The sequence below is a fragment of the Symphalangus syndactylus genome, chromosome 8 (genome assembly GCF_028878055.3).
Source record: "Symphalangus syndactylus isolate Jambi chromosome 8, NHGRI_mSymSyn1-v2.1_pri, whole genome shotgun sequence".
Lineage (NCBI taxonomy): Eukaryota > Metazoa > Chordata > Mammalia > Primates > Hylobatidae > Symphalangus > Symphalangus syndactylus.
In genome coordinates this window covers 86904183-86929350 of record NC_072430.2, presented here as the reverse complement: position 1 = coordinate 86929350, position 25168 = coordinate 86904183, and the positions used below count along the sequence as shown (strand labels likewise).

At 38.6% G+C, this 25168-nt stretch overlaps 1 protein-coding gene across 4 annotated transcripts in view; it reads right to left on the bottom strand.

Moving 5' to 3' along the window:
- Positions 1-256: 256 nt before the first annotated feature.
- The window catches only part of DNAJC10 (DnaJ heat shock protein family (Hsp40) member C10), a 58993-nt gene continuing 34081 nt past the window's right edge, over positions 257-25168 (bottom strand). For all 4 annotated transcript variants that reach the window (XM_055289934.2, XM_055289935.2, XM_063645616.1 and 1 more), the window contains 8 exons: positions 24884-24985; positions 23183-23338; positions 21829-21962; positions 20783-20836; positions 20371-20518; positions 16682-16801; positions 3474-3578; positions 257-1775 (listed from right to left, as the gene is read on the bottom strand). In XM_055289934.2, coding sequence (XP_055145909.1) covers positions 1764-1775; positions 3474-3578; positions 16682-16801; positions 20371-20518; positions 20783-20836; positions 21829-21962; positions 23183-23338; positions 24884-24985 — 831 coding nt within the window. In that variant the 3' untranslated portion in view covers positions 257-1763. The remainder of the gene's footprint in view (positions 1776-3473; positions 3579-16681; positions 16802-20370; positions 20519-20782; positions 20837-21828; positions 21963-23182; positions 23339-24883; positions 24986-25168) is intronic.

Here is a 25168-nt window from a genome sequence, read left to right as displayed (position 1 = left end):
TAAGACTTCTTTAGGCATTCCATTTTGGGATTCTTGTAGAAACAAGCCAATTTTGTAGAACTCCTAGGCTTTAAACATTTGAGAATGAAAGGCTCTTGCCATTACTGATCATAATTCAAAAAGCTGGTGTTAAGTGTGACAAGTGGTGACTGTTCCATATATGCCCACAGGCATACAGCAGAATCCAGACAGAGTTGAGTATACAGTAGAGAAAAAGATGGGAGAATATGAAGAACAAAGTCTATTTTAACATTAATTATGGCTATAATAACCTTTATGAGGAAATATTGGTGAGCAGGATAAACTGATATTGAAAAGAAAAGGAAAACTCTTCAAAACACAATAAAGCATATTCTAACAGGTTTTTGAAAAAAATTGCAAGCCTTTTAATTCACTGACCTCTTACGACTGATTGGAATTTTTATCATTCTGTACATTCCGAATTATAACTGAACAACTACATGTTACTGACAAATTTGTGATTTTTTGAGTCTAAACAACACAGAAACTAAAAGATCCCTTTCCTAGATTTATATACTTGATTTTCTTATAAAAATAACTTCAGTTATTATGTCAATATTTATCTGAAAAAGGCAGCCCTCTGACAGTAAACTATAACTGGAATAACTACAGTATCATTATGAGCTACAGTAAAACAACCTGTAAAGTAATTTTTCCTATTTGAATAATAAATAGACTGGACAGGAGGGAAAAACCAAAACTATGAAAGAAAAACCCAATGTAAATAAAGGATACAGGTCAAAACAAAGTTCAGAAGGCAAATATGTAAATATTAGATGCCTCAAAAGTCAACTATCAGTGGGAAAATTTCTATGAAAGCAATTTCAGAAAATACATGAACACATATATCTTTAAAATATAGAACTCTAAATACTTGATAACATATTTAGGATACTCTACAATGCCCAGATAATAACTGCTATAATTTTTTTCCCTCAGGTTTTCCTGGATGATACAGCAATCTACAGAATTTGTGCACTTACTGTTGCTCAAATTTGTGTACTTACTGTGTGCACATATACTGCTGACTGTTTCTCAGCTGTGAAAAATTAAAAGCACTTTTGCAACCTTTGAGAAGGAAAGAAAACAATGAAGAATCTCTTCATAATAATATAGAATCTCTTCATAATAACATAGAATAACAGGGTTTGTTTACTGTGCCACATCATGGGTGTTTTTAAAACAAAATATAAATATATGGTCAGGGATAGTATTTTTAGGAGAACAAGTGACCAAAAACTAAGTTACCTCTTTTCAGGCTAGCCAAAAAACGTGAAGGGAAAGTGGACTTTATACAACTTAGACATTTATGTAGATAATAGCACAGCAGACTCGTGTTCAAGCCAGCCACCTGAAACATCATAAGTCCGTAGAGGGGGACAGCAATCTATGGTCCATGGACTGAATCTGGCCTACTTTTCTATGGCTCTGAGCTAAGAATTGTTTTAATATTTTTTAAAGAGTTGTTAAAAGTAAATAACAGAGAAGAATACATGATGACTCTATTCTTGTTCTCATGTGTGAACCATATAGCCTGCAAAGTCTAAAATATTTATAAACCAGCCCTTTACAGAAAAAGTTTGCAGACCCTTCTTTTACATCAGTGCTGTAGATAATTCTGGCAGTACAACTGCAAGTCTAAGATAATGTTCATTCATTCCCATCATAAATGTAACATTCTAAATAGGTGGCTTCTGATGTCATCTGTCAGAATTTCTTTTATTTCTTCATCTTCAACATTATCAAAGTTCATCCTATAATAATGATGTAAAGGCGATAGAGAAAGGAGGAAGTATGAGTTGGTAATGTTAAAAATAAGGTGAAATACCACAAGCCAACATTTCACTGTTTCAGAAATACTCAATATTCTTATTTAATGGATCATGACATGAAATATGCTTTGCCAAAATATAACAATAAAAAAGAAAAGAATATCTCCTAGTTCTTACCTGCCCACAGCAGAAATTACTAACTATATAGGTTTACATAATTTCAAGCATATTGGGTATGCTCTTTAACTTAATTTCAGGTATGATATTCTAGATTATGACAATTTTTAAATTTCAAATATTTAATGAGATAAAAGTTATATCTTTCAAAATAAAATATCTTGAGAAAACTAATATAGCAAAACACTAGAAAAACATGTTTGTTCAGTGGAACCAAGAAAATACAGACTCATAACACTTTCCTACCTTTCAGATTTGTAAAAAATACTCTTGAGGTAGGTTGTAAGGCTTTGTCTATTGGGGTCTGCAGTTTGAACTGGATTACAGTAGAACCTATTGTCTAATATGGTGCTATTAAGCCAGACTTCTCTAGCCCTTTCCAGAGGCTGAGCTATTTTGTCCTCCTTTTGCCTCATAGGGAAAGAATCCGAGATACCTCATGTGATTGTATTAAATTCCATTTTAAAAGCACTACAACATTCATAGACTCTTTGTTCTGTTTTTAAGTATGATCTACAGTAACACGGATTTGAAAAAGGTAAAACTGAACTGCCTTCTGAAGAGTAACAGGAAAAAGGTTGTGCTGCTTCTTGACAGATTAAAGATTCAAAGAGCGGCCAACACGAATATGGGTTTCAATACGTTCTGATTACACCAAGAACAAAAGAAAATTTGCTATCCAAAACGTGTTATGAGGCTCCAGTATATTTATTCCTAACAATTCAATGCTTTATTTACATTTGAACAAAATTTAAATAATTTATGGCCAAAGTCACTATTTTTTTTTTATGGCTTTGTTGAGATATATTTCACATACCATAAAATTCCCACATTTAAAGGAGTTTAGTGGTTTTTGGTATATTCAGAGTTGTCCAACTGTCATTACAATCTAATTTTAAAACATTTTCCATATTCCCAAAATAAACTCCTTACTACCCATTAGCAGTTACCCCATTTGTGCTCTTTTCTATCCCACTCCACTTCAGCCCCAGGCAACCATTAACCTACGTTCTGTCTCTATGGATTATTCTAGATATTTTACATCAATAGTATTATATAATATTTGGCCTTTGTGACTGGCTTCATTCACTAAACATTTTCCAGAGTTCATCCATGTTGTAGCATAGGTCAGTACTTCGTTCCTTTTATGGCTGAAAATATTCTATTGAATGGATATACCACATTTCATTTATCTGTCAGTTGACAGACATTTGGTTTCATTTTTTTTTGCTATTATGAATAATACTGCTATAAATATTTGTATACATGTTTTTGCATGGACCACAGTCACTATTTTTTGTTAAGTGGTTTTACTTGTCCAAATTTTTAAAAGCATTTCAGTGTCTAGGCTACATTTTGATTGTCCTATTCCCCCAAGTAGAATTTTCAGCTATCTTACTATTTTTTGATGCCTCATTTTGCTTGTCTCTGGATGCATGTAATGTATAGGAAAAATAAATTTTGCTAACTTTTGCCAAAGTCAACTCTAGGCTTAGTCCATACCTTATTCCTCTTGCCTTGATTTTGGAGAGTTTCCAATTTTTCATTTATTAAGGCAGCGATTGCTTTTGCATCTCTGGTATTTATCTGCTCTTCTTGAAAATTTCTCTAAAATTAAAAACACTTGTTATCTTTTAAGTATTTAATCAAAACATAACATTTCCACCCAAGAAACTTGATTAAATATGCTTTCAAGTTCTTTTGTTCCAAAACTTAAAGTGTTTGAAATTCAAATTTATTCTCTTCAAGGAAATAATGCTGCAAAAGCAGTTAACCCATTATGTACCTAAAATAAATACTAATAATAGTGTCACAGAAACATGAAACAATTCTTTGTTTAAAAACAAAAAAAAAGCATGACTGACTACAAAAGCCTCAAAACGTCAAAACTGTGCAAGAACAGATGTTCCCAGATAAAGTTTGAGAGGGCATTCCAAGATGGCTGAGTAGGAACAGCTCCGGTCTGCAGCTCCTAGTGTGATTGACGCAGAAGACAGGTGATTTCTGCACTTGCAACTGAGGTACCTGGTTCTTCTCATTGGGACTGGCTAGACAGTGGGTGCAGCCCACAGAGGGTGAGAAGAAGCCGGGGCGGGGATGGGGGGGTGTTGCCTCAACCGGGAAGTGCAAAGGGTTGGGGGATTTCCCTTTCCTAGCCAAGGGAAACCGTGACAGACTACCTGAAAAAATGGGACACTCTTGCCCAAATACTGCACTTTTCCCAAGGTCTTAGTAATTGGCAGACAAGGAGATTCTCTCCCGTGTCTGGCTCAGCGGGTCCCACACCCACGGAGCCTTGCTCACTGCTAGTGCAGCAGTCTAAGATTGAACTGCAAGGTGGTAGCCTGGCTGGGGGAGGGGTGTCTGCCATTGTGGAGGCTTGAGAAGGTAAACAAAGTGGACAGGGAAGCCTGAACTGGGCAGAGCCCACCGCAGCTCAACAAGGCCTTTGGCCTCTAGACTCCACCTCTGTGGGCAGGGCATAGCTGAACAAAAGGCAACACACAACTTCTACAGACTTAAATGTCCCTGTCTGACAGCTCTGAAGAGAGCGGTGGTTCTCCCAGCACAGCGTTTGAGCTCTGAGAATGGACAGACTGCCTCTTCAAGTGGGTCCCTGACCCCCACGTAGCCCAACTGGGGGACACCTTCCAGTAGGGGCCGACAGACACCTCATATAGGCAGCTGCCCTTCTGGGACAAAGCTTCCAGAGGAAGCATCAGGCAGCAATATTTGCTGTTTTGCAATATTTGCTGTCCTGCAGCCTCTGCTGGTGATACCCAGGCAAACAGGGTCTGGAGTGGACCTCCAGCAAACTCCAACAGACCTGCAGCTGAGGGACCTGTCACAAGGAAAACTAACAAACAGAAAAGAATAGCATCAACATCAACAAAAAGGTCATGTACACCAAAACCCCAATGTTTTGATGTAGGTCACCAACATCAAAGACCAAAGGTAGATAAAACCACAAAGATGGGGAGAAACCAGAGCAGAAAAGCTAAAAATTCTAAAAATCAGAGCACCTCTTCTCCTCCAAAGGATCACAGCTCCTCGCCAGCAACGGAACAAAGCTAGATGGAGAATGACTTTGATGAGTTGACAGAAGTAGGCTTCAGAAGGTCGGTAATAACAAACTTCTCTGAGTTAAAGGAAGATGTTTGAACCCATCGCAAGGAAGCTAAAAACCTTGAAAAAAAGATTAGACAAATGGCTAACTAGAACAAACAGTGTAGAGAAGACCTTAAAGGACCTGACGGAGCTGAAAACCATGGCAAAAGAACTTGGTGACACATGCAAAAGCTTCAATAGCCAATTTGATCAAGTGGAAGAAAGGGTATCAGTGATTGAAGATCAAATTAACAAAATAAAGCGAGAAGACAAGGTTAGAGAAAAAAAGAGTAAAAAGAAATGAATAAAACCTCCAAGAAATATGGGACTATGTGAAAAGACCAAATCTACGTTTGACTGGTGTACCTGAAAGTGACGGGGAGAATGGAACCAAGTTGGAAAACACTCTTCAGGATATTATCCAGGAGAACTTCCTCAACCTAGCAAGGCAGGCCAACATTCAAATTCAGGAAATACAGAGAACACCACAAAGATACTCCTCAAGACAAGCAACCCCAAGACACATAACTGTCAGATCCACCAAGGTTGAAATGAAGAAAAAAATGTTAAGGGCAGGCAGAGAGAAAGGTCGAGTTACCCTCAAAGGGAAGCCCATCAGACTAACAGCGGATCTCTCGGCAGAAACCCTACAAGCCAGAAGAGAGTGGGGGCCAATATTCAACATTCTTAAAAGAATTTTCAACCCAGAATTTCCTATCCCGCCAAACTAAGCTTCATAAGTGAAGGAGAAATAAAATCCTTTACAGACAAGCAAATGCTGATTTTGTCACCACCAGGCCTGCCTTACAAGAGCTCCTGAAGGAAGCACTAAACTTGGGAAGAAACAACCGGTACCAGCCATTGCAAAAACGTGCCAAATGGTAAAGACCATTGATGCTATGAAGAAACTACATCAATTAACAGGCAAAATAACCAGCTAACATCATAATGACAGGATCAAATTCACACATAACAATATTAACCTTAAATGTAAATAGGCTAAATGCCCCAATTAAAAGACACAAGCTGGCAAATTTGATAAAGAGTCAAGACCCATCAGTGTACGGTATTCAGGAGACCTATTTCATGTGCAAAGATGCACACAGGCTCAAAATAAAGGGATGGAGGAAGATCTACCAAGCAAATGGAAACCAAAAAAAAAAAAAAAAAAAAAAAAACAGGGTTTGCAATCCTAGTCTCTGATAAAACAGATTTTAAACCAACAAAGATCAAAAGAGACAAAGAAGGCTATTACATAATGGTAAAGAGATAAATTCCACAAGAAGAGCTAACGACCCTAAATATATATGCACCCAATACAGGAGCACCCAGATTCATAAAGCAAGTCCTTAGAAACCTACAAAGACACGGCCGGGCGCAGTGGCTCACGCCTGTAATCCCAGCACTTTGGGAGGCCGAGGCGGGCGGATCACGAGGTCAGGAGATCGAGACCACGGTGAAACCCCGTCTCTACTGAAAAATACAAAAACTTAGCCGGGCGTGGTGGCGGGCGCCTGTAGTCCCAGCTACTCGGAGAGGCTGAGGCAGGAGAATGGCGTGAACCCGGGAGGCGGAGCTTGCAGTGAGCCGAGACTGCGCCACTGCACTCCAGCCTGGGCGACAGAGCGAGACTCTGTCTCAAAAAAAAAAAAAAAAAAGAAACCTACAGACACTTAAACTCCCACACAATAATAATGGGAGACTTTAACACCCCACTGTTAATATTAGATCAATGAGACCCAAGGTTAACAATGATATCCAGGACTTGAACTCAGCTCTGCAACAAGCAGACCTAATAGACATCTACAGAACTCTCCACCCCAAATCAACAGAATATACATTCTTCTCAGAATCACACTGCACTTATTCTAAAATTGACAACATAATTGGAAGCAAAACACTCCTCAGCAAATGCAAAAGAAGAGAAATCATAATAAACAGTCTCTCAGAGCACAGTGCAACCAAATTAGAACTCAGGATTAAGAAACTCACTCAAAACCACACAACTACCTGGAAACTGAACAACTTGATCCTGAATGACTACTGGGTAAATAACGAAATGAAGGCAGAAATAAAGATGTTCTTTGAAACCAATGGGAACAAAGACACAACATACCAGAATCTCTGGGACACAGCTAAAGCAGTGTTTAGAGGGAAACTTATAGCACTAAATGCCCACAGGAGAAATGAGGAAAGATCTAAAATCGACACCCTAACATCACAATTAAAAGAACTAGAGCAGCAAGAGCAAATACATTCAAAAGCTAGCAGAAGGCAAGAAATAACTAAGATTAGAGCAGAACTGAGAGACACAAAAAACCCTTCAAAAAATTAATGAATCTAGGAGCTGGTTTTTTGAAAAGATCAACAAAATTGATAGGCTGCTAACAAGACTAATGAAAAGAGAGAAGAATCAAATAGATGCAATAAAAAATGATAAAGGAGATATCACTACTGATCCCACAGAAACACAAACTACCATCAGAGAATACTATAAACACCTCTATGCAAATAAACTAGAAAAGCTAGAAGAAATGGACAAATTCCTGGATACATACACCCTCCCAAGAGGGAAGAAGGTGAATTTCTGAATAGACCATTAACAGGCTGTGAAATTGAGGCAATAATTAATAGCCTATCAACCAAAAAAAGTCCAGGACCAGAAGGATTCACAGCTGAATTCTACCAGAGCTACAAAGAGGAGCTGGTACCATTCCTTCTGAAACTATTTCAATCAATAGAAACAGAGGGAATCCTCCCTAACTCATTTTATGAGGCCAACATCATCCTGATACCAAAGCCTGGCAGAGACACAACAAAAAAAGGGAATTTTAGATCAATATCCCTGATGAACATCGATGCGAAAATCCTCAATATTGATGTGAAAATCCTCAACAAAATACTGGCAAACCGAATCCAGCAGCACATCAAAAAGCTTATCCACCATGATCAAGTCAGCTTCATCCCTGGGATGCAAGGATGGTTCAACATAAGCAAATCAATAAATGTAATCCTTCACATAAACAGAACCAAAGACAAAAACCACATGATTATCTCAATAGATGCACAAAAGGCCTTCAACAAAATTCAACAGCCCTTCATGCTAAAAACTCTCAATAAACTAGGTACTGTTGGAATGTATCTCAAAATAATAAGAGCTATTCATGACAAACCCACAGCCAATATCATACTGAATGGGCAAAGACTGGAAGCATTCCCTTTGAAAACCAGCACGAGACAAGGATAGCCTCTCTCACCACTCCTATTCAACATAGTATTGGAAGTTCTGGCCAGGGCAATTAGGCAAGAGAAAGAAATAAAGGGTATTCAATTAGGAAATGAGGAAGTCAAATTGTCCCTGTTTGCAGATGACATGATTGTATATTTAGAAAACCCCATCATCTCAGCCCAAAATCTCCTTAGGCTGATAAGCAACTTCAGCAAAGTCTCAGGATACAAAATCAATGTGCAAAAATCACAATCATTCCTATACACCATTAACAGACAGAGAGCCAAATCATGAGTGAACTCCCATTCACAATTGCTACAAAGAGAATAAAATATCTAGGACTCCAACTTACAAGGGATGTGAAGGACCTCTTCAAGAAGAACTACAAACCACTGCTCAACGAAATAAAAGAGGACACAAACAAATGGAAGAATATTCCATGCTCATGGATAGGAGGAATCAATAGCGTGAAAATGGCCACACTGCCCAAAGTAATTTATAGATTCACTTCCATCCCCACCAAGCTACCAATGACTTTCCTCACAGAATTGAAAAAAACTACTTTAAATTTCATATGGAACCAAAAAAGAGCCCGTATTGCCAGGACAATCCTAAGCCAAAAGAACAAAGCTGGAGGCATCACAGTACCTTTCTTCAAACTATACTACAAGGCTACAGTAACCAAAACAGCATAGTACTGGTACCAAAACAGATATATAGACTAGTGGAACAGAACAGAGCCCTCAGAAATAACACCAAACATCTACAACCATCTGATCTTTGACAAACCTGACAAAAACAAGCAATGGGGATACCCTATTTAATAAATGGTGCTGAGAAAACTGGCTAGCCATATGTAGAAAGGTGAAACTGGATCCCTTCCTTACACCTTACACAAAAATTAATTCAAGATGGATTAAAGACCTAAACGTAAGATCTAAAACCATAAAAACCCTAGAAAAAAACCTAGGCAATACCATTCAGGACATAGGCATGGGCAAGGACTTCATGACTAAAACACCAAAAGCAATGGCAACAAAAGCCAAAATAGACAAATGGGATCTAATTAAAGAGCTTCTGCACAGCAAAATACACTATCATCAGAGTGAAAGGCAACCTACAGAATGGGAGAAAATTTTGGCAATCTACCCATCTGACAAAGGGCTAATATCCAGAATCTACGAAGAACCCAAACAAATTTACAATAAAAAAAAACCCCATCAAAAAGTGGGCAAAGGATATGAACAGCCACTTCTCAAAAGAAGACATTTATGCAGCCAACAGACACATGAAAAAATGCTCATCATCACTGGTCATCAGAGAAATGCAAATCAAAACCACAATGAGATACCGTCTCACACCAGTTAGAATGGCAATCATTAAAAAGTCAGGAAACAACAGGTGCTGAAGAGGATGTGGAGAAACAGGAACACTTTTACACTGTTGGTGGGAGTGTTAATTAGTTCAACCATTGTGTAAGACAGTGTGGCGATTCCTTGAGGATCTAGAACTAGAATTACCATTTTACCCAGCAATCCCATTACTGGGTATACACCCAAAGGATTATAAATCATGCTACTATAAAGACACATGCACACGTATGTTTACTGCAGCACTATTCACAATAGCAAAGACCTGGAACCACCCCAAAAGTACATCAATGATAGACTGGATTAAGAAAATGTGGCACATATACACCATGGAATACTATGCAGCCATAAAAAAGGATGTGTTCATGTCCTTCGCAGGGACATGAATGTAGCTGGAAACCATCATTCTCAGCAAACTATCACAAGGACAGAAAACCAAACACCGCATGTTCTCACTCACAGGTGGGAATTGAACAATGAGATCACCTGGACACAATGGGGGGAACATCACATACTGGGGCCTGTTGGGGAGTTGGGGCTGGGGAGGGATAGCATTAGGAGAAATATCTAATGTAAATGATGAGTTGATGGGTGCAGCAAACCAACATGGCACATGTATACCTATGTATCAAGCCTGCATATTGTGCACATGTACACTAGAACTTAAAGTATAATTAAAACAAAAAAAAAGATGTTCCCAGAGGATTGAACTCACTCCACTCTAATACAATCATTAGCACTGCCCAACCATGACCAACAACAGTAATGGAAAGCAACGTGTATCTCCTACTTTTCATCTGCCCACAGCAGGAAGGTGGCTGAAAAGCAGGGGAAGGAACAGGTCAACATATCCTGACCTGCTTATTTGGATCTGGGGCCACCTGTTGTCTTAATCTTGGTGTGAACTCTAATCCCCAACTATGTGCTAGGATTTTGTTTTGTGTGTAACTGCCCACCTGGTTTGTATTTCTCTTTACTCCAACCATTATTCTGCTTTGGCCTTCCTGTCTGGCCTCAATGGCTGAATGCTACCCTTGTCTTTCAATTTGGACAGGGATGTTTGGTTCCTAACTTTGTCCCCTGGACTCCTCTGGACACATGGCAACATCTTTTCAAACAGCTCTGTCTATGGTATGGTTAACTCTTGTAACTGCTCATTAAATTGATGCTTCTCTGATATTATTGGAAGAAGATCCCTATTTATGTCACCCATCTCTCAGCTATTCTGAAAACTGAGAAACAGAGCTGTTGATTCAAAGAAATGAAGACTCAGGCTCTGGTATAAGCTGCCTCTCACCTCCATCAAGTGTTGCTTGCTCTAGATTGTTCTTAAGACACAGATTCTTGACAAATCAAAAACCTTCACTGAAAAATCCAGATGTATGGCAATTCTAGATTTCTGAAATTCATCATCCAATTTCTTAATTTAGCCCTACTCATCTCAAAATGTAACTACCAATAAATAACATCAGATCTTAACCTAATTCTCCCTCAAAATGTGGGGGGCACACGGCAACATATTCATACTTATGTACATGGCATTTGAGGTTGGGGCATGGAAAAATACTGAGGCACTGTGTGTATGTTATTTGTGCATGAGAATCTAACTCCTTGACCCTAAAAACAGGACAGGGAGTGGAGTGTGGAGTGTGATAACGAATGCTGAAAACAGCCTCCTGAGAACGCAGTTTGAGCATTTTTACAAGGCCACAGGTGTCTCACGACCAGACCTCAAAAAAGCCATCTAGTGGATATCTGTGGTTTAACAAGCCCTTTCAATAAATACTTGGTGGACGGATGAAGCTGGGGTGGACTCTCTTAGAAGAGCTGCCCCCCCACCCCCCCCACCAGCCCTGCTCAGCTGGAATTGTCTGAGAACTCATTCTTGGCATTCACTGCAAGCTATGAGCTCCGAAAGTGGTGCCCTCGACGTGATCACTTTGAAGTTACGCGTGAAGGAGGAGAGCTCATCAATTTTCAGGGAATCCCAGAGTAAGGGACAGTCCTGACTCCCATCAGGAGGACGGGACCCACGCGTAAAATACCAGGGGTTGGGTTATCATGGGTCAGGAAATGACCAAAGAACAGAAAGTATTTTTTAAAACAATGCAACAGCTACTTAAGGCTATCCAGTGCACTGTAGAGCCTGGAGCTCTACACAAGCTTACGCTTTTAATTTGGCAGAAATGCCCTTGGTTTCCTGATCAAGGAACCTTAGATTTAGAGTTATGGAAGCAGATAGGTCGCTGCCTGAAAAGAGGAAATGAGCAAGGTCATATTACTAATGTTACTATTTTGGCCACCTGGGCACTGGTACGCTCTGCGTGGTATCCTCTTTATCCGCCAGATCGCCCATTATCTCCACCTGAAAGGAATTCGGAAGATTTAAAGGGAGAGATTCCTCTCTCCACTTCATTCCCTTCTATGGGGAATAAGGAAGAGATTTTTTCTAGTGAGGAAAAACAGGAACCAGAACAGAATGGGGGTGCTCCTCTCTCTACTTCATTCCCTTCTGTAGGGCATAAGGAGGATATTTTTTCTAGTGAGGATAAGGACGGACTGGAGCCTTTTCCTCCCCCTATAGAAAAGCCATTGCCTTTCTTTCCCCCAACCTTAAAGGGACCTGCATCTGTTGGCCCCGTTCAGCCAACAGCATCTCCCATCCCCCTTAAGGAGATTAGAGGCTGCCCAAGGGACAGTTCTTAGATTATACCCCTGGTCAGCGAACATCTGTATGATTAGGTGGCTGCGTCTCCTCAACAAACTTCCCTGCTGGGGGGGTGCCTACAGGAGGGAAGGAAAGTGGCTGATTATGATTGTCTTCCTAATATGCAAGTTCTCATTTCTATTTCCAGCATCAGCCTTTCTAGCTGTGTCTTTTTTCTGCTTCCCTGGAGTATAAGGAAAAGTTAGTTGCATCTTACCAACTCTCCTGTCCCAGGCCTCTGTGGGTAGCAAGAAAGCCAGAGCTATCTGGGATAAAACCTAGGAGGCAGCATGCAACCAACTTTTCCTCACCAAGACATAAATATAGTGATTTTGCTTACGTGGTATATAGTATTACTCATTTAAATCTTGCACATGTGAAGGGCATTACTAATGAACCCCTACTAGCTTTGCTTCTTCCAGCACAAGAGCTCCTCGGTCCCGTCATCACCCTCTTTACATCACACATATTCGCTCTCATTCTAAGCTACCTGGTCCCTTATCAGAAAAGAATGCTTGAGCTGATGCTCTAGTATGACCATAGATGTGGTCTGCAGATTCTCCTGCTTTTTTGTGAGCTCCAGCTAATCATGATTTTTTTCATCAGAACGCCTGGATTCTTAAACAGTTTCATTTGACACTTGCTCAAGCTCGCATGATTATTAAAACTTGTCCTGATTGCCAACAGCATTCTCTTTCCCCTTTTTCCTTAAGGCTTGGTGCCAACCTACAAGGTCAGGTGCCTAATGCCATCTGCCAAACTGATGTTACTCAGTATCCACCCTTTAGACGTTTTAAATTTCTCCACGTTACCGCGGACACTTATACAGGCCTAAAACATGCTACCCCCAGACCAGAAAAAAAACTAAAGATGCAATTGGTCATTTATTTGAATCCATTATAACTTTAAACCTTCCACAAACTATAAAAACTGATAATAGACCTTGCTATCTTAGTGCTCGACTTGCATATGCATTGCAACTTTAGCATATACAACACAAAACTAGTATTCCTTATACCACAACTAGTCAAGACATTGTTAAACAAGCTTATCAAACTCGTAATGTGTATCTTAAACAAAAAAGGGGGAATATGGGGCTCTCTTTTCGAGAACAGGACCTGTTGTTAGAGAATCGACCACAACAATGACGGTTGATGACTTGGAAGGCACCTAACACTACCTGGGGACAGCTAAAGAAATTGGATCAACAGGTATCTATTTGGCTTGCAGCTGTGGAAGCCCCCGCAACTGCAGAGAATCGGTTTCTTATGTATCTGGCAGTAATTGGGGAAACTTCTGAGAAAGTAAGACAGACATGGATGTTGGGTGGCTGGTAATTCTTGTCCTTTGCCAAGTGGGATCAGCTCAAGAACATGTTTATTGGAGTCATGTTTTAAATCCCCGTTTTTAATGTTATTACATGGTGGGATGCTGACCTGCCTTTGTCATCTAATGATACTTTTTGGACAGGAGGTTGATGGATGCCCCTGTCTTACCCCTTAACTGAAAATTTGGGATGGATTAAGCTTAATTACTACTTGATTTTATTGCCTAGTAATTCCCCTTTGTTTTTCCATAATAGCACATGATAAATGTGTTACTCCCATTCTTCAGGAGCATCTTTACTACCAGCCCCAAAGGGATACTAAGTTTGCAAACTTGATCTTTATGTCTGCTGTTAGCACTAATCTTACTGAGTCTCTAACGAAGCTACACAAGTGCCTGATCTTCCTACATGCTGTCCCAGTAGGGACTGGCGATAGAAGTGTGAGGCCATCCAGTGTTCGCCATGCAAACAGCCTGTGCTGCGTCAAGAGCCTCTATTTGATAATGACACCTTACTTGATTAGGCTCCCCATGGTAATCTTATGTCTGCAGATAAGACTATTGGATTTAGGAGTCCCTCCAATAGTTCTATCATCTGGTCAGAGTATGGGCTTTCAGGACCAATACTACAAGTAAAAGGGAAACAAGCTTTAAGCCCTGCTCATACCCAGGTTTGGAGATTAGGACTTCCTTTTTTTGAATGGGTTCTTTACCATGGTGAGTATATTACTAGCAGTGGCAACTATACCCTCTCTTTGCATAATAATGTTACCGACACAGTCTTGATTTGTGCTATGCACCCTTATATACTTTTGTTTAGGCAAGGTGTTCCTAACATAGAGCAGAATCAATCCTTTTATAGTATTAAAGTCTCTTCCAGTAGTTGGTATGCTACATGCTTCTCTCATCAAAACGTTACATAATTAAATATAACCTGTGTCATGATCTTAAAATGGCGTGCAGAATGGTGGCTGCCTGTAAATTTAACTTGGAGCTAGGGAGAGGATTCCACCCTGCAGCTATTTAGAAAAGCATTGTCTCATACTTGAAAAATAAGATTTCTAGCCACTTCAATTGCCTTTTTAGTCTCAGCTTTTATTATATTAGCAACTGCTGCTACTGCAACTGCTTCTCTGACAGAATCTATTCACACAGCCTCAGTGATAAGCCACATGGTATATAATGTAACCCATGAATTTCAGGAATAGGTAAATATTGATGAAACTATTTTGTCTCACCTAGAGACCCTTGAAGCCGCTGCTGAATGGCTAGGGGATCAGCAGCAGGCATTCATTACCCGTCAAAATTTACATTGTGATTGGCAATATAATTCTGTCACACCTCTGCCATATAATAGCTCCCAATATGCTTGGGAGAGAGTGAAAGCACATCTGCAAGGGGCTTATCACAATGATTTGTCTTCTCAAATTTCCACTCTTGAGTGTAAATTAAAGAAACAACTTGAAGATTAGTCACAGCAACTACAAACAAGTACCCTTCAGCAAGTAAAGAAGGTTTTCAGTGGTTAAACCCGAACACTTTGTTGTCTGGGTTAAACATGCATTTAGGTGATGGCCGTTGTACTTTATTCTTTTTTTTATCTGTTTGCTAGGCATTTGCAGACGGCTCTGTGCTGCCACCCGACACATCTATGACCAAGGAAGAACAACAGAAGTTTACCTTGCATTGGATGACCAGCATGAGCTAAGAATTAAAGAAGGGGCAGACGTCAGGGGAGCATGGCAATATATTCAAACTTATGTACATGACATTTGAGGTCGGGGCATGGAAAAATACCGAGGCACTGTGTGTATGTTATTTGTGCATGAGAATGAAACTCCTTGACCCTGAAAACAGGACAAGGAGTGGAGTGTGTGGGGTGATAAGCAACGCTGAAAACAGCCTCCTGAGAATGCAGTTTGAGTGCTTTTACAAGGCCACAGTGGTCTCACGACCGGACCTCAAGCCATCTAGTGGATGTTTGTGGTTTAACAAGCCCTTCCAATAAATACTTGGCGGATGAATGCTGGGGTGGACTCTCTTAGAAGAGCTATCTCGGCCGGGCGCGGTGGCTCACGCTTGTAATCCCAGCACTTTGGGAGGCCGAGGCGGGCGGATCCCGAGGTCAGGAGATCGAGACCACGGTGAAACCCCATCTCTACTAAAAATACAAAAAATTAGCTGGGCGTGGTGGCGGGCGCCTGTAGTCCCAGCTACTCGGAGAGGCTGAGGCAGGAGAATGGCGTGAACCCGGTAGGCGGAGCTTGCAGTGAGCCGAGATCGCGCCACTGCACTCCAGCCTGGGTGACAGAGTGAGACTCCGTCTCAAAAAAAAAAAAGAAGAGCTATCTTGCCCCCGTTCAGCTGGAATTGTCTGAGAATCATTCCTGGCATTCACTGCAAGCTATAAGCTCTGCACAAAAAGTATAAGAATATTTGAAATTATCTATTTTTAATGTTTTACCAGAAAACATGAGTACATGGCAAATACTTTAGTGCATCATTGTTCTTTCCTCCCCACAAAGGAAGGTCATTACTTTGAAACTTACTCAGTAAAAAGTATACTGAATAGAAATATAGTAAGGATATATTATTCCAAGCAGCAGTGTGTATTAGAGTATTCTTAGTGAACTCAACAGTCACCATAATCTTTCACAGAAAGCAGAAAATTACCTTGAATTCCAGGACCCAAAGATAGTCACGAATAATACTTTTTTTGTCTCTTTCTAGTAGTTTTCCTATTCATTAGTATAAAAATGTTAAGGCAATTGAGTCTGTATGAACCATGAGACAAAAAACCTTTTAAGATCGCTTGGTATACACGTAAATTTTAAAAACTCATATCAGTAATATGTAATAATATAAAAAAATGACAAGGATCAGAAAATAGAAAAAAAACATTACTCAGACTAAAACACATCTTTTGAGCTTGGCCTACTAAGGGAAGGAACAGATGAAAGTCTGGACATACCTTTGCTCTTTCGTAGAAATAAAATTTAACAGTTGGATAGGCCCTGATCCCAGCTTTCTGGCATGTCTGAGCATAAGCCTGACAGTCTACTTTTCCAGCTTTCACTTTTCCTTTAATCATCTGAAAAAGAAAAATACAGTTTGCCATTTTCTGTTTGGCATAAACTATTTTGGCAACAACAAAGCAATAGGATATAAAACATTTTGAATCTAAGAATTTATTTAAAAAACTTTAATTCTTCCTACTCAAACAAGATTATTTCCACATTATCCCTTTAAGCTCCTATTCACCTAGCACCACCTCTCCAACAGCAAATAAATCCTCTTTTGCCTCAAGAAAACTGAGCGGCTTTATCCTACAATGTCTCAACTTCTTCCTGCCACCCACAACTGGCACATCATACCATAAACATGTTTCTGTTTCTATCTTTTTCTCCTTTCACCGGGGGTGTGCTGTGGTAGGACTCTTGGGGCACTTTTTGTCTTGTGAAGGCTGATTTACTCCACCTGTATTCTCCAGTCCCTCCCTGTCAGAACACATATTCTCCAGTGAAGATGTATATAATCACAAAAGGATTCCTTCCTGGATTACAGTTCCTCTGCCATCGTGCTTCTCACGCTCTCTCTCTCTCTCTCCTTTTTTTTTTTTTTCCTGAGCAGCAGTCTACTGTTTCACTGCTTCCCATTGTCTGCTTATTTGGCAACATTTTAGTCTGTCTTCTGTGCTTACTGCTCCCTCCACTGAAACTGCTGTAAGTTCACCAGTGACCGCTTGACCAAACTGGGCACTTTTTGATCTTCTTATCACACAACTGATGTTTACTGCTGACCACTCCTTTTTTTTTTTTTAAAAAAAAAAAAAAACAATTGGTAATCAATTTATTAAAATAGTTGACTTAAGCATCTGCAATGGTGACTTCCACCTCAACTCCTGGCTCAATACTGATGGAAGTAATCTGCTTAACAATCTCAGAAGGACTGTGCGAGGCTGACCACCCCTTTCTTATTTCTTTTTTAGCATTTATCACTACTCTCTCTTGGCTTTCTTACCCCTCTGAGTGTTCTTCCTTTTTCTAGCATGAGGATCTCCTTTACCTGCCCCTCAAGTTATAATATCCAATGAGAGTTCCATCTTTGATCAACAATCTTTTCACTGTGAACAGTTGCCCAAGGTGGTTTTACGTATCTATATGCTGATGTACCCCAATCACTCTCTTCGATTTCATATCTAACCACGCATTGGCCTGCTTTGGGTGAATGCCGCATAAGCACCCAAACACAGCATGTCCCCTGAACCCACTCTTCCTCCTGTCCTATTCATTCAGTTCGAGCCAGAAATTAGGCTCATCTAGACTCCTCTCTCTATCCTTCATCTATCACATTCAATCCTATTTATTCTTATCTCTCTTTTGTATTTGTCCCCTTCTATCACCACTCCCTTAATCCTGATTAAAGTTTTCACCTCTCACTTCAGGACAATTAAAATATCTTTGTTGCCTCTAGTTTCGTCCCCAAGGCAGAGGTTTACTAATATGCAGACTAACTTGTGTTAGGGCACAAACATGTAGGCAGACACACACACACACACACATACACACACACACACACACACTTGCATACTGAAAGTAAGAAAAATGTAGAAATGTATTTTCGTAAGTTTCTATGTCATTTACAAAATGTTTGTATATTTGCTTACTTGTATTTCCAATTACTTATGAGATGGCACCATACTGTTTTTGGTGCTCTAAACATCCTTCTCTGGCATCACTGACACCCTTCTGCCCATGTTCCAGCTTCATTCTAATTTTACTGTAGCAATTATCTTGTATTACTTATATTTATTTCCATTTTCTCTTTCCACTAGATTAAAATCTCCTTAAAGACATGGAATTTCTTTCTTTTCATCTTCCTTTTCTTTCATGTAGAGTTATATGGCCCTACTACTTAGCATAATTGCTTTTCACTTAGTACTTAAAATTTGTTGAATGAGTGGTCTTTTTCATGTTTAATAATTTTCTACTAGATACAATACAGAGTTGCATTACAAAGTTTATAACTAAGTATTTAGTACATGAGAAATGGAGTAAAGCAGAATTATTACAGAAGGAAGCATAAGAAGATTAGAATAAATGGAAAGAATAAACTTATCTGATGCACCAGCTAATAACAAAAATAATCTTTTATAGCTAGTAAGACCTTTAAAATCCCTCTGCTAAAAAATTCCCATGGCCTGGGATGCTAAGCTTTAGTGTGAACTGGTAGAACTGGAGCTGACTTTCTCATTCTAGTTTAGTGTTTTATACCAACACTAGTGGCAAGAGTTCCTTGAGTTATGGAGGCAAGAAAGCTATCAATCTGGATTAGGTCACTAATAAGACTGTTATGACAGAAAGAAACACCAAAAACCCAGACTGCATTGAGGGTATGTATTCAGTTTAATTTTATATAAGCATTTACTGAGTTAGGCCCTGGGGATATAATAATAAATAAAACATGGACTTTGCCCTCAGGAAGAGACAGCCATTTACAAAGGAAGATGGACAATGCTATACCGAAAAAAAAAAACAAAACAAAACCAACCAACCAAACAAAACCCAAAATTGCTACAACTAAGTATTTCCATTGGTATCCAGCTCCTTTTATTTCTGGTCAAATTAAATGTCTTTCAAGTAATAATAAATAAAGAATCAATATGCACTGTATCAGTACACTTGATAACATATCCAGGTGACACTAACTGAGAAGGGCAGAGCATAGAGCAGTGCCATCAGAGCTGAGTTTTGTAGGAAGAGGAGAAAAAATAGAGATGACCAAGGACAAAGCATTTTAGAGACAGGGAGCGGCATGTAAATAAGGACACATGTTCAGAGAACCTGGAGTACTCTGTTACACTGGAATCTAAGGTGTGAGGTGGACGATAGAGATAGAGCTCATATCAGACACCTGAAGTCAATGTATGCCTATTAAGAAACTTAGTAAGTCAGAGAGGGAAATATTTTAGAAGATCACCAGGGCAGCACTGACAAAGGTAGACAGTATGATACCATAGCTGACTCTTGAACAACAAAGGCTTGAACTATGTTGAACTGCTTGAACTGGGGATTTTTTTTTTCAAGCAATTGCAGATGGAAAACAGAATATTTATAGGATGTGAAACCCTGCATACAGAGGGCCCACTGTGAGGCCTGAGCTGCACAGATTTTGGTATGGAATGGAGGTTCCTGGAACCAATCCCCTGAGTATACCAAGGGAAGACTGTACTTAAAAGGCAAATATGGTTAAGTCTAGACAAGAGATGATAAAGGGTTGAAGAAACAGGTTAGCAGTAGAGATGAATAAGAAATGACATTTGAAAGACATTTAGGAGATAAAACTGACAGAATCTAGTAACTGCCTGGAGGGCAGAGTACTGGGGTGGGGAGGAGAAAGTAGACAAGAGGGAAAAGAAAGAGAAGTTTCTGACTTTTACGGCTAGTAGATGATGATGTCTACCAAGATAGAGAAGATGTTAGCTAAAAGCATTAACAAAGAGGAAATCTACTACATGATTACAGTCATAGAAATATAGCTATTTTTAAATTCAGAGGAAACATTTAAGAAAAAAACCTAAAAATTAAATATTTACAATGTTTCATCTACTTACTAAAACACGAATGTGGCTACAACTTATTTAAGACAGGTATGACTTACCCTAGCCAAGAGCTCAAATTCTGGAGCAAAATTCTGGCAAGGTCCACACCAAGGAGCATAGAAATCAATCACCCAATGATTTTTCCCTTGTAGAACTTTTTCACTGAAAGTCTGAGGTGTTAGATCTGTGGATACTTGAGGTAAAAGTCTGTGGCAAAGGATCAAAATCATTTTTCATTATATAAAACCAAACATATAAAATGTAATAATATTGTAATACTTTCTAAGTTAAAAATGATGTCAAGGAATGGCAATGTAATAAAGTACAGTACTATCTTGGTTAATATAATCCTTTACTAAGTAATTTAAAATGCTAGAACCTTAACCCACAGTAAATTTAACTATTGAAATAAAAGGGGGGTAAATGGCTTTGAATCTATTTTATACAATGATATATATTTTAATTACTCACCCTAGACCCCAGATTCTCAGGGAATAAGCATCCCTATTCCAACCATTGTAACTGCTGAGAGAAGAAAAGATGTTAGTTGTAAATAGGATTCTCTATTATTGGATGTATTCAGAAAACAATCTTATTGTAGCAATTTAAAAAATAAGTTATATCGATTGATTTCATCTGGCATCTCTCTTCTCAGATATACCTAGCTACAAATTCTGGTTATAAGGCCTCACAAATATATTTTTCTCTAGTCTTGGTATCTTTGTGCCCCAGACAGCCCAGAATGTCTAGCTGTCTACTGGACATCTCCTGTAGACCTACGGGAATTCCAAAACTCAGAATGTCCAAGGGTTTTAGTTTCTGAATCTTTATTCACGTTATTACTGTGAAATTCCTACCCATTTTTAAAGACACATGTCAAAAACTACCTACAAAATGCAGTCTTTCATAATTTCCTCATAGTTATGACCCTTTCCTCCCTTGAAATCCATGGTTCATTTTTACTTGTTTAGTAACATTCATCATATGTACCTTACATTTGAGTTTTCTACCTGAAATACCACGTGGTGTTGTGGAAACAGCATGGGTGCTGAGACAGACGGGTTCAAATCTCAACTTCAGCTTAGCAGCTGTGTGACTTGGGGAAGTTATCTAAGCCGTAGATAACTCCTAGACCTTGGATTCTAAGGTCTGAAAATCAGTTTACTTCTCGGTAATAGTAGGATGGGTAGTAATTCCTAGTTCACAGAGCGTATGTTGAGTATTGGAAATAAGGTGAGTAAAGTATCTAATATAGTACCTGAAACCAAATAAGGACTTAATAAATGTTAGCTCTTCCTTTCCTTATCTTTTTGTCTAGACTATAAGCTTTATGCACAGTGAGACTGTTCAATACTCTCTTTTCATCTTCTGAAATGTTCATTAACACACTATCTTTATGTAGTGGGCTCCCAACAAATATTTGTTGGGTTAACTTTTATTTTGTTCAGGTAACTTAACTGTTAAGTGTATAATTAAATAATTATAATAAATGTCTTCAAATGTGAGAAAATACTTACTGATACTGATAAGCTTTATTTGATTTTGGGGGAAAAAATCTTATCTCAGGGTATCTTTGAACGTTTTCCTGGGCACAAAAAGAATGATATTGTTGGCAATCTATACTGCCCACATTGATCAGTCCAGTTAATGTCTGTAAAAGAAAAAACGGATTACCTCCATAACTTTTTACATATGTTTGCAATAAAGAAATAAGCATTATATTATTACAGTGAAATAGTTATTATATTATTTATCAGTGACTTTCACCCAATAAAAATGGATAAGGGTTTAACATATAATAGACCATTTATACTAATGAATTTGTAATCTAATTTTGTAATTAAGTACTTACTAAAATTATTGCAGATTAAACAATTTACTTCATTTATCTGTTACATGAGAAAAAACTATGTACTTCTAAAATTCAAAGTGCTAGAAACTAATGAAAGTCTTTGCAATATTTCAAAGAATTATTCTTTCCAATGAAAACAAGCATTGTAGGTGTCTAATGTGTTATACTGACTCACACCTGAACTTAAAAATTTAATTGAAAAGAGCACAAAAATATGTAATCCTAAATGTTAAGATACTAGAAATCACTTTAACTCAGATTTAGTATTTTTATCTTGTAAATAAATGTGAAGTAGAAATTGCATTTTCCATTCTGGTATTTAAGTGATTTGTTTCCAATCTTCTACAACTTAAAACATGGTGCCTATTTTCAGGAAATTTTCTAAATACACATGCTGAAAGCTTTCTTACTTTTAAGTCCTACAGTATGTCAGGAAATGATATTTTTAAGCTCTAAAAATAAAGCAGAAAAAAAATTAGAAAAAATTGAAACAAATATGAGGTAAATTTTTGGGTTGTTGTTGGCAACAGTTTAGTCAAAAGTACTGGATATACTGGGCACGGAGGCTCATGTTTGTAATCCCAGCACTTTGAAAGGCAGAGGTGGGCAGATTACTTGAGGCCGGGAGTTCAAGACCAGCCTGGCCAACATGGCAAAACCCTGTTTCTACTAAAAATACAAACATTAGCTAGGCGTGGTGGCACATGCCTGTAATCCCAGCTACTAGGGTGGCTGAGGTTGCAGTGAGCTGAGATTGCGCCACTGCACTCCAGAGCGAGACTCTGTCCCCCCTACCCAACCAAAAAATAAAAGTGTACCAGATGCTATACACACAAAAAGGGTAGGCTATACCATTCACACACCAGACAGAAACAGAGCTGGAATCAAAGTGGTATGATCAGTACTGTTATTAAGTAATAATTTAGTTGTGGGTTCATTCACATCAGTTTCAAAATAATTCTGTTAAATAAACATTCTTAGTAAATGTTAAGATTTAAAATAAACGATTTTTACTATACCCGGGCCATTCTTTTCCATTCTGGCATTAAGACTTGACAAGGATGACACCACGGAGAATAGAAATCAACCATCCAGACTTCGTTGTGTTTTCTTTGTGTAACTAGTTCGTTGAAGGTGGCGGGTGTAAGGGAGACCACTGAAGGATTCATAAGATCCTGAAGAGAATATAGCTTCCATTATAACATATATATAAAGCATAGCTGTTCATATATTCCTGGCAAATTGTTGGTACAGGTTGAGTATCTCTTACCCAAAGTACTTGGAAGTATTGTGAAGTTTGAATTTTGGAATATTTGCATATATCTTGGGAATGAAACCCAAGTCTAAACATGAAATTCAGACTTTGGAGCATTTCAGATTTAAGATTTTTGGATTAGGGGTGCTCAATCTGTGTATGTCCTTTAGAAAGTTCCCATTTTTGAGAAACCAAAAGATGCTTAAGGATAGCTAAAAGAAATCCAATGTGAATTATCTTAAAAAATGAAAATAAACCTAACTTAGATTTTTTAAGTTTGGATTTTGCTCATCAGTTTTGTAAAAAATCAAGGTCTATTTATCCTTTATCTCTATGTATCACTAAAATCATAACAGGCAGGGAAAAGAGGCAACTTTAAGTTTCTGCGTGGATAATACAAGAGTTTCAAGGGCTGCCTGGATGTCTACAGAGGCCATAAAGTTCTGTTCTAGAACCAAGAATGACTGGTTTGGAAATGATTCTTTAATTACTAATGGAAAGCCTACTATCTCATTTTTCTGACATTCTGACTGGAGATACTACACCTTTCTACAGATTCTTTGTTCCAAATGATATTTTAACAAAGCTTCAGCCTACAACAATCAGGTAATACTGATGAAGAGGCTAGCTTCACTGGGAAAACAACACAAAACATTATGTTAGAGGAGGAGGAACAGATGAGTAGCACAGGGTTGGAGGGTCATCAGATGGATAATAATAAACGAGAAATTTTCATTTTTTTTCTAGGAGGCCCCTGTAAGTATTTCAATCAAGAGTGTTACTGAGGAAAAAAAAAAAAAAAAAAAGATGCTGTAGATGCCAGACACTTGTTTTCAGAGAAAACAGTGCAAAGGGGTGACAAGGTGAAAATATATTGCATATGTTCAATAAATAATTGTGTCCATTGTTTATAAGGCACTGTACATACCAGGTAACAAATAAAACACAGATTTACTTTGAGTTTACAGACAAGTATATAATAAAAGTAAAACATTAGAAAAATTCTTTAAAAATCATTTTGTCAGAAAATAGTTTGGGGCCGGGCGTGGTGGCTCATGCCTGTAATCCCAGCACTTTGGGAGGCCGAGGCGGGTGGATCATGAGGTGAGGAGATCAAGACCATCCTGGCTAACACAGTGAAACTCCGTCTCTACTAAAAATACAAAAAATTAGCCGGGCGCAGTGGCGTGCACCTGGAGTCCCAGCTACTCGGGAGGTTGAGGGAGGAGAATGGCGTGAACCCGGGAGGCGGAGCTTGCAGTGAGCCGAGATTGCGCCACTGCACTCCAGCCTGGGCGACAGAGCCAGACTCCGTCTCAAAAAAAAAAAAAAAAAAAAAAGAAAGAGAAAAGAAAATAGTTTGGCCATGAAAAGAATAAATCCTATTAAACAATATGAAATATTCATACAGGATTTACATATAAACAGACAAATTTCTAGCCACATAGTCTATAATTTGAAATACCTCTATGAACTCCAAGATTTGTTCAGCAGAGTGATGTCCTTCATACTCATGAATGTTGGACTGGTTGAATACTACTGTTGTTGGATAAGCCTGAATGTTATACTGATAGGAAGGAGAATACAAATTAAAGATTTTATAGATTTCACCTGTTACAAATTTATAACAAGTTTGCCTTTAAGTAACAAGAACAATATTTTAAAAACCCATTTCTAAATTTCTGGTGACAAAAATTTTAGTCTCACCAAATTTAGCAAAGGACTCATAGCGATGAATACTGCTAAATAC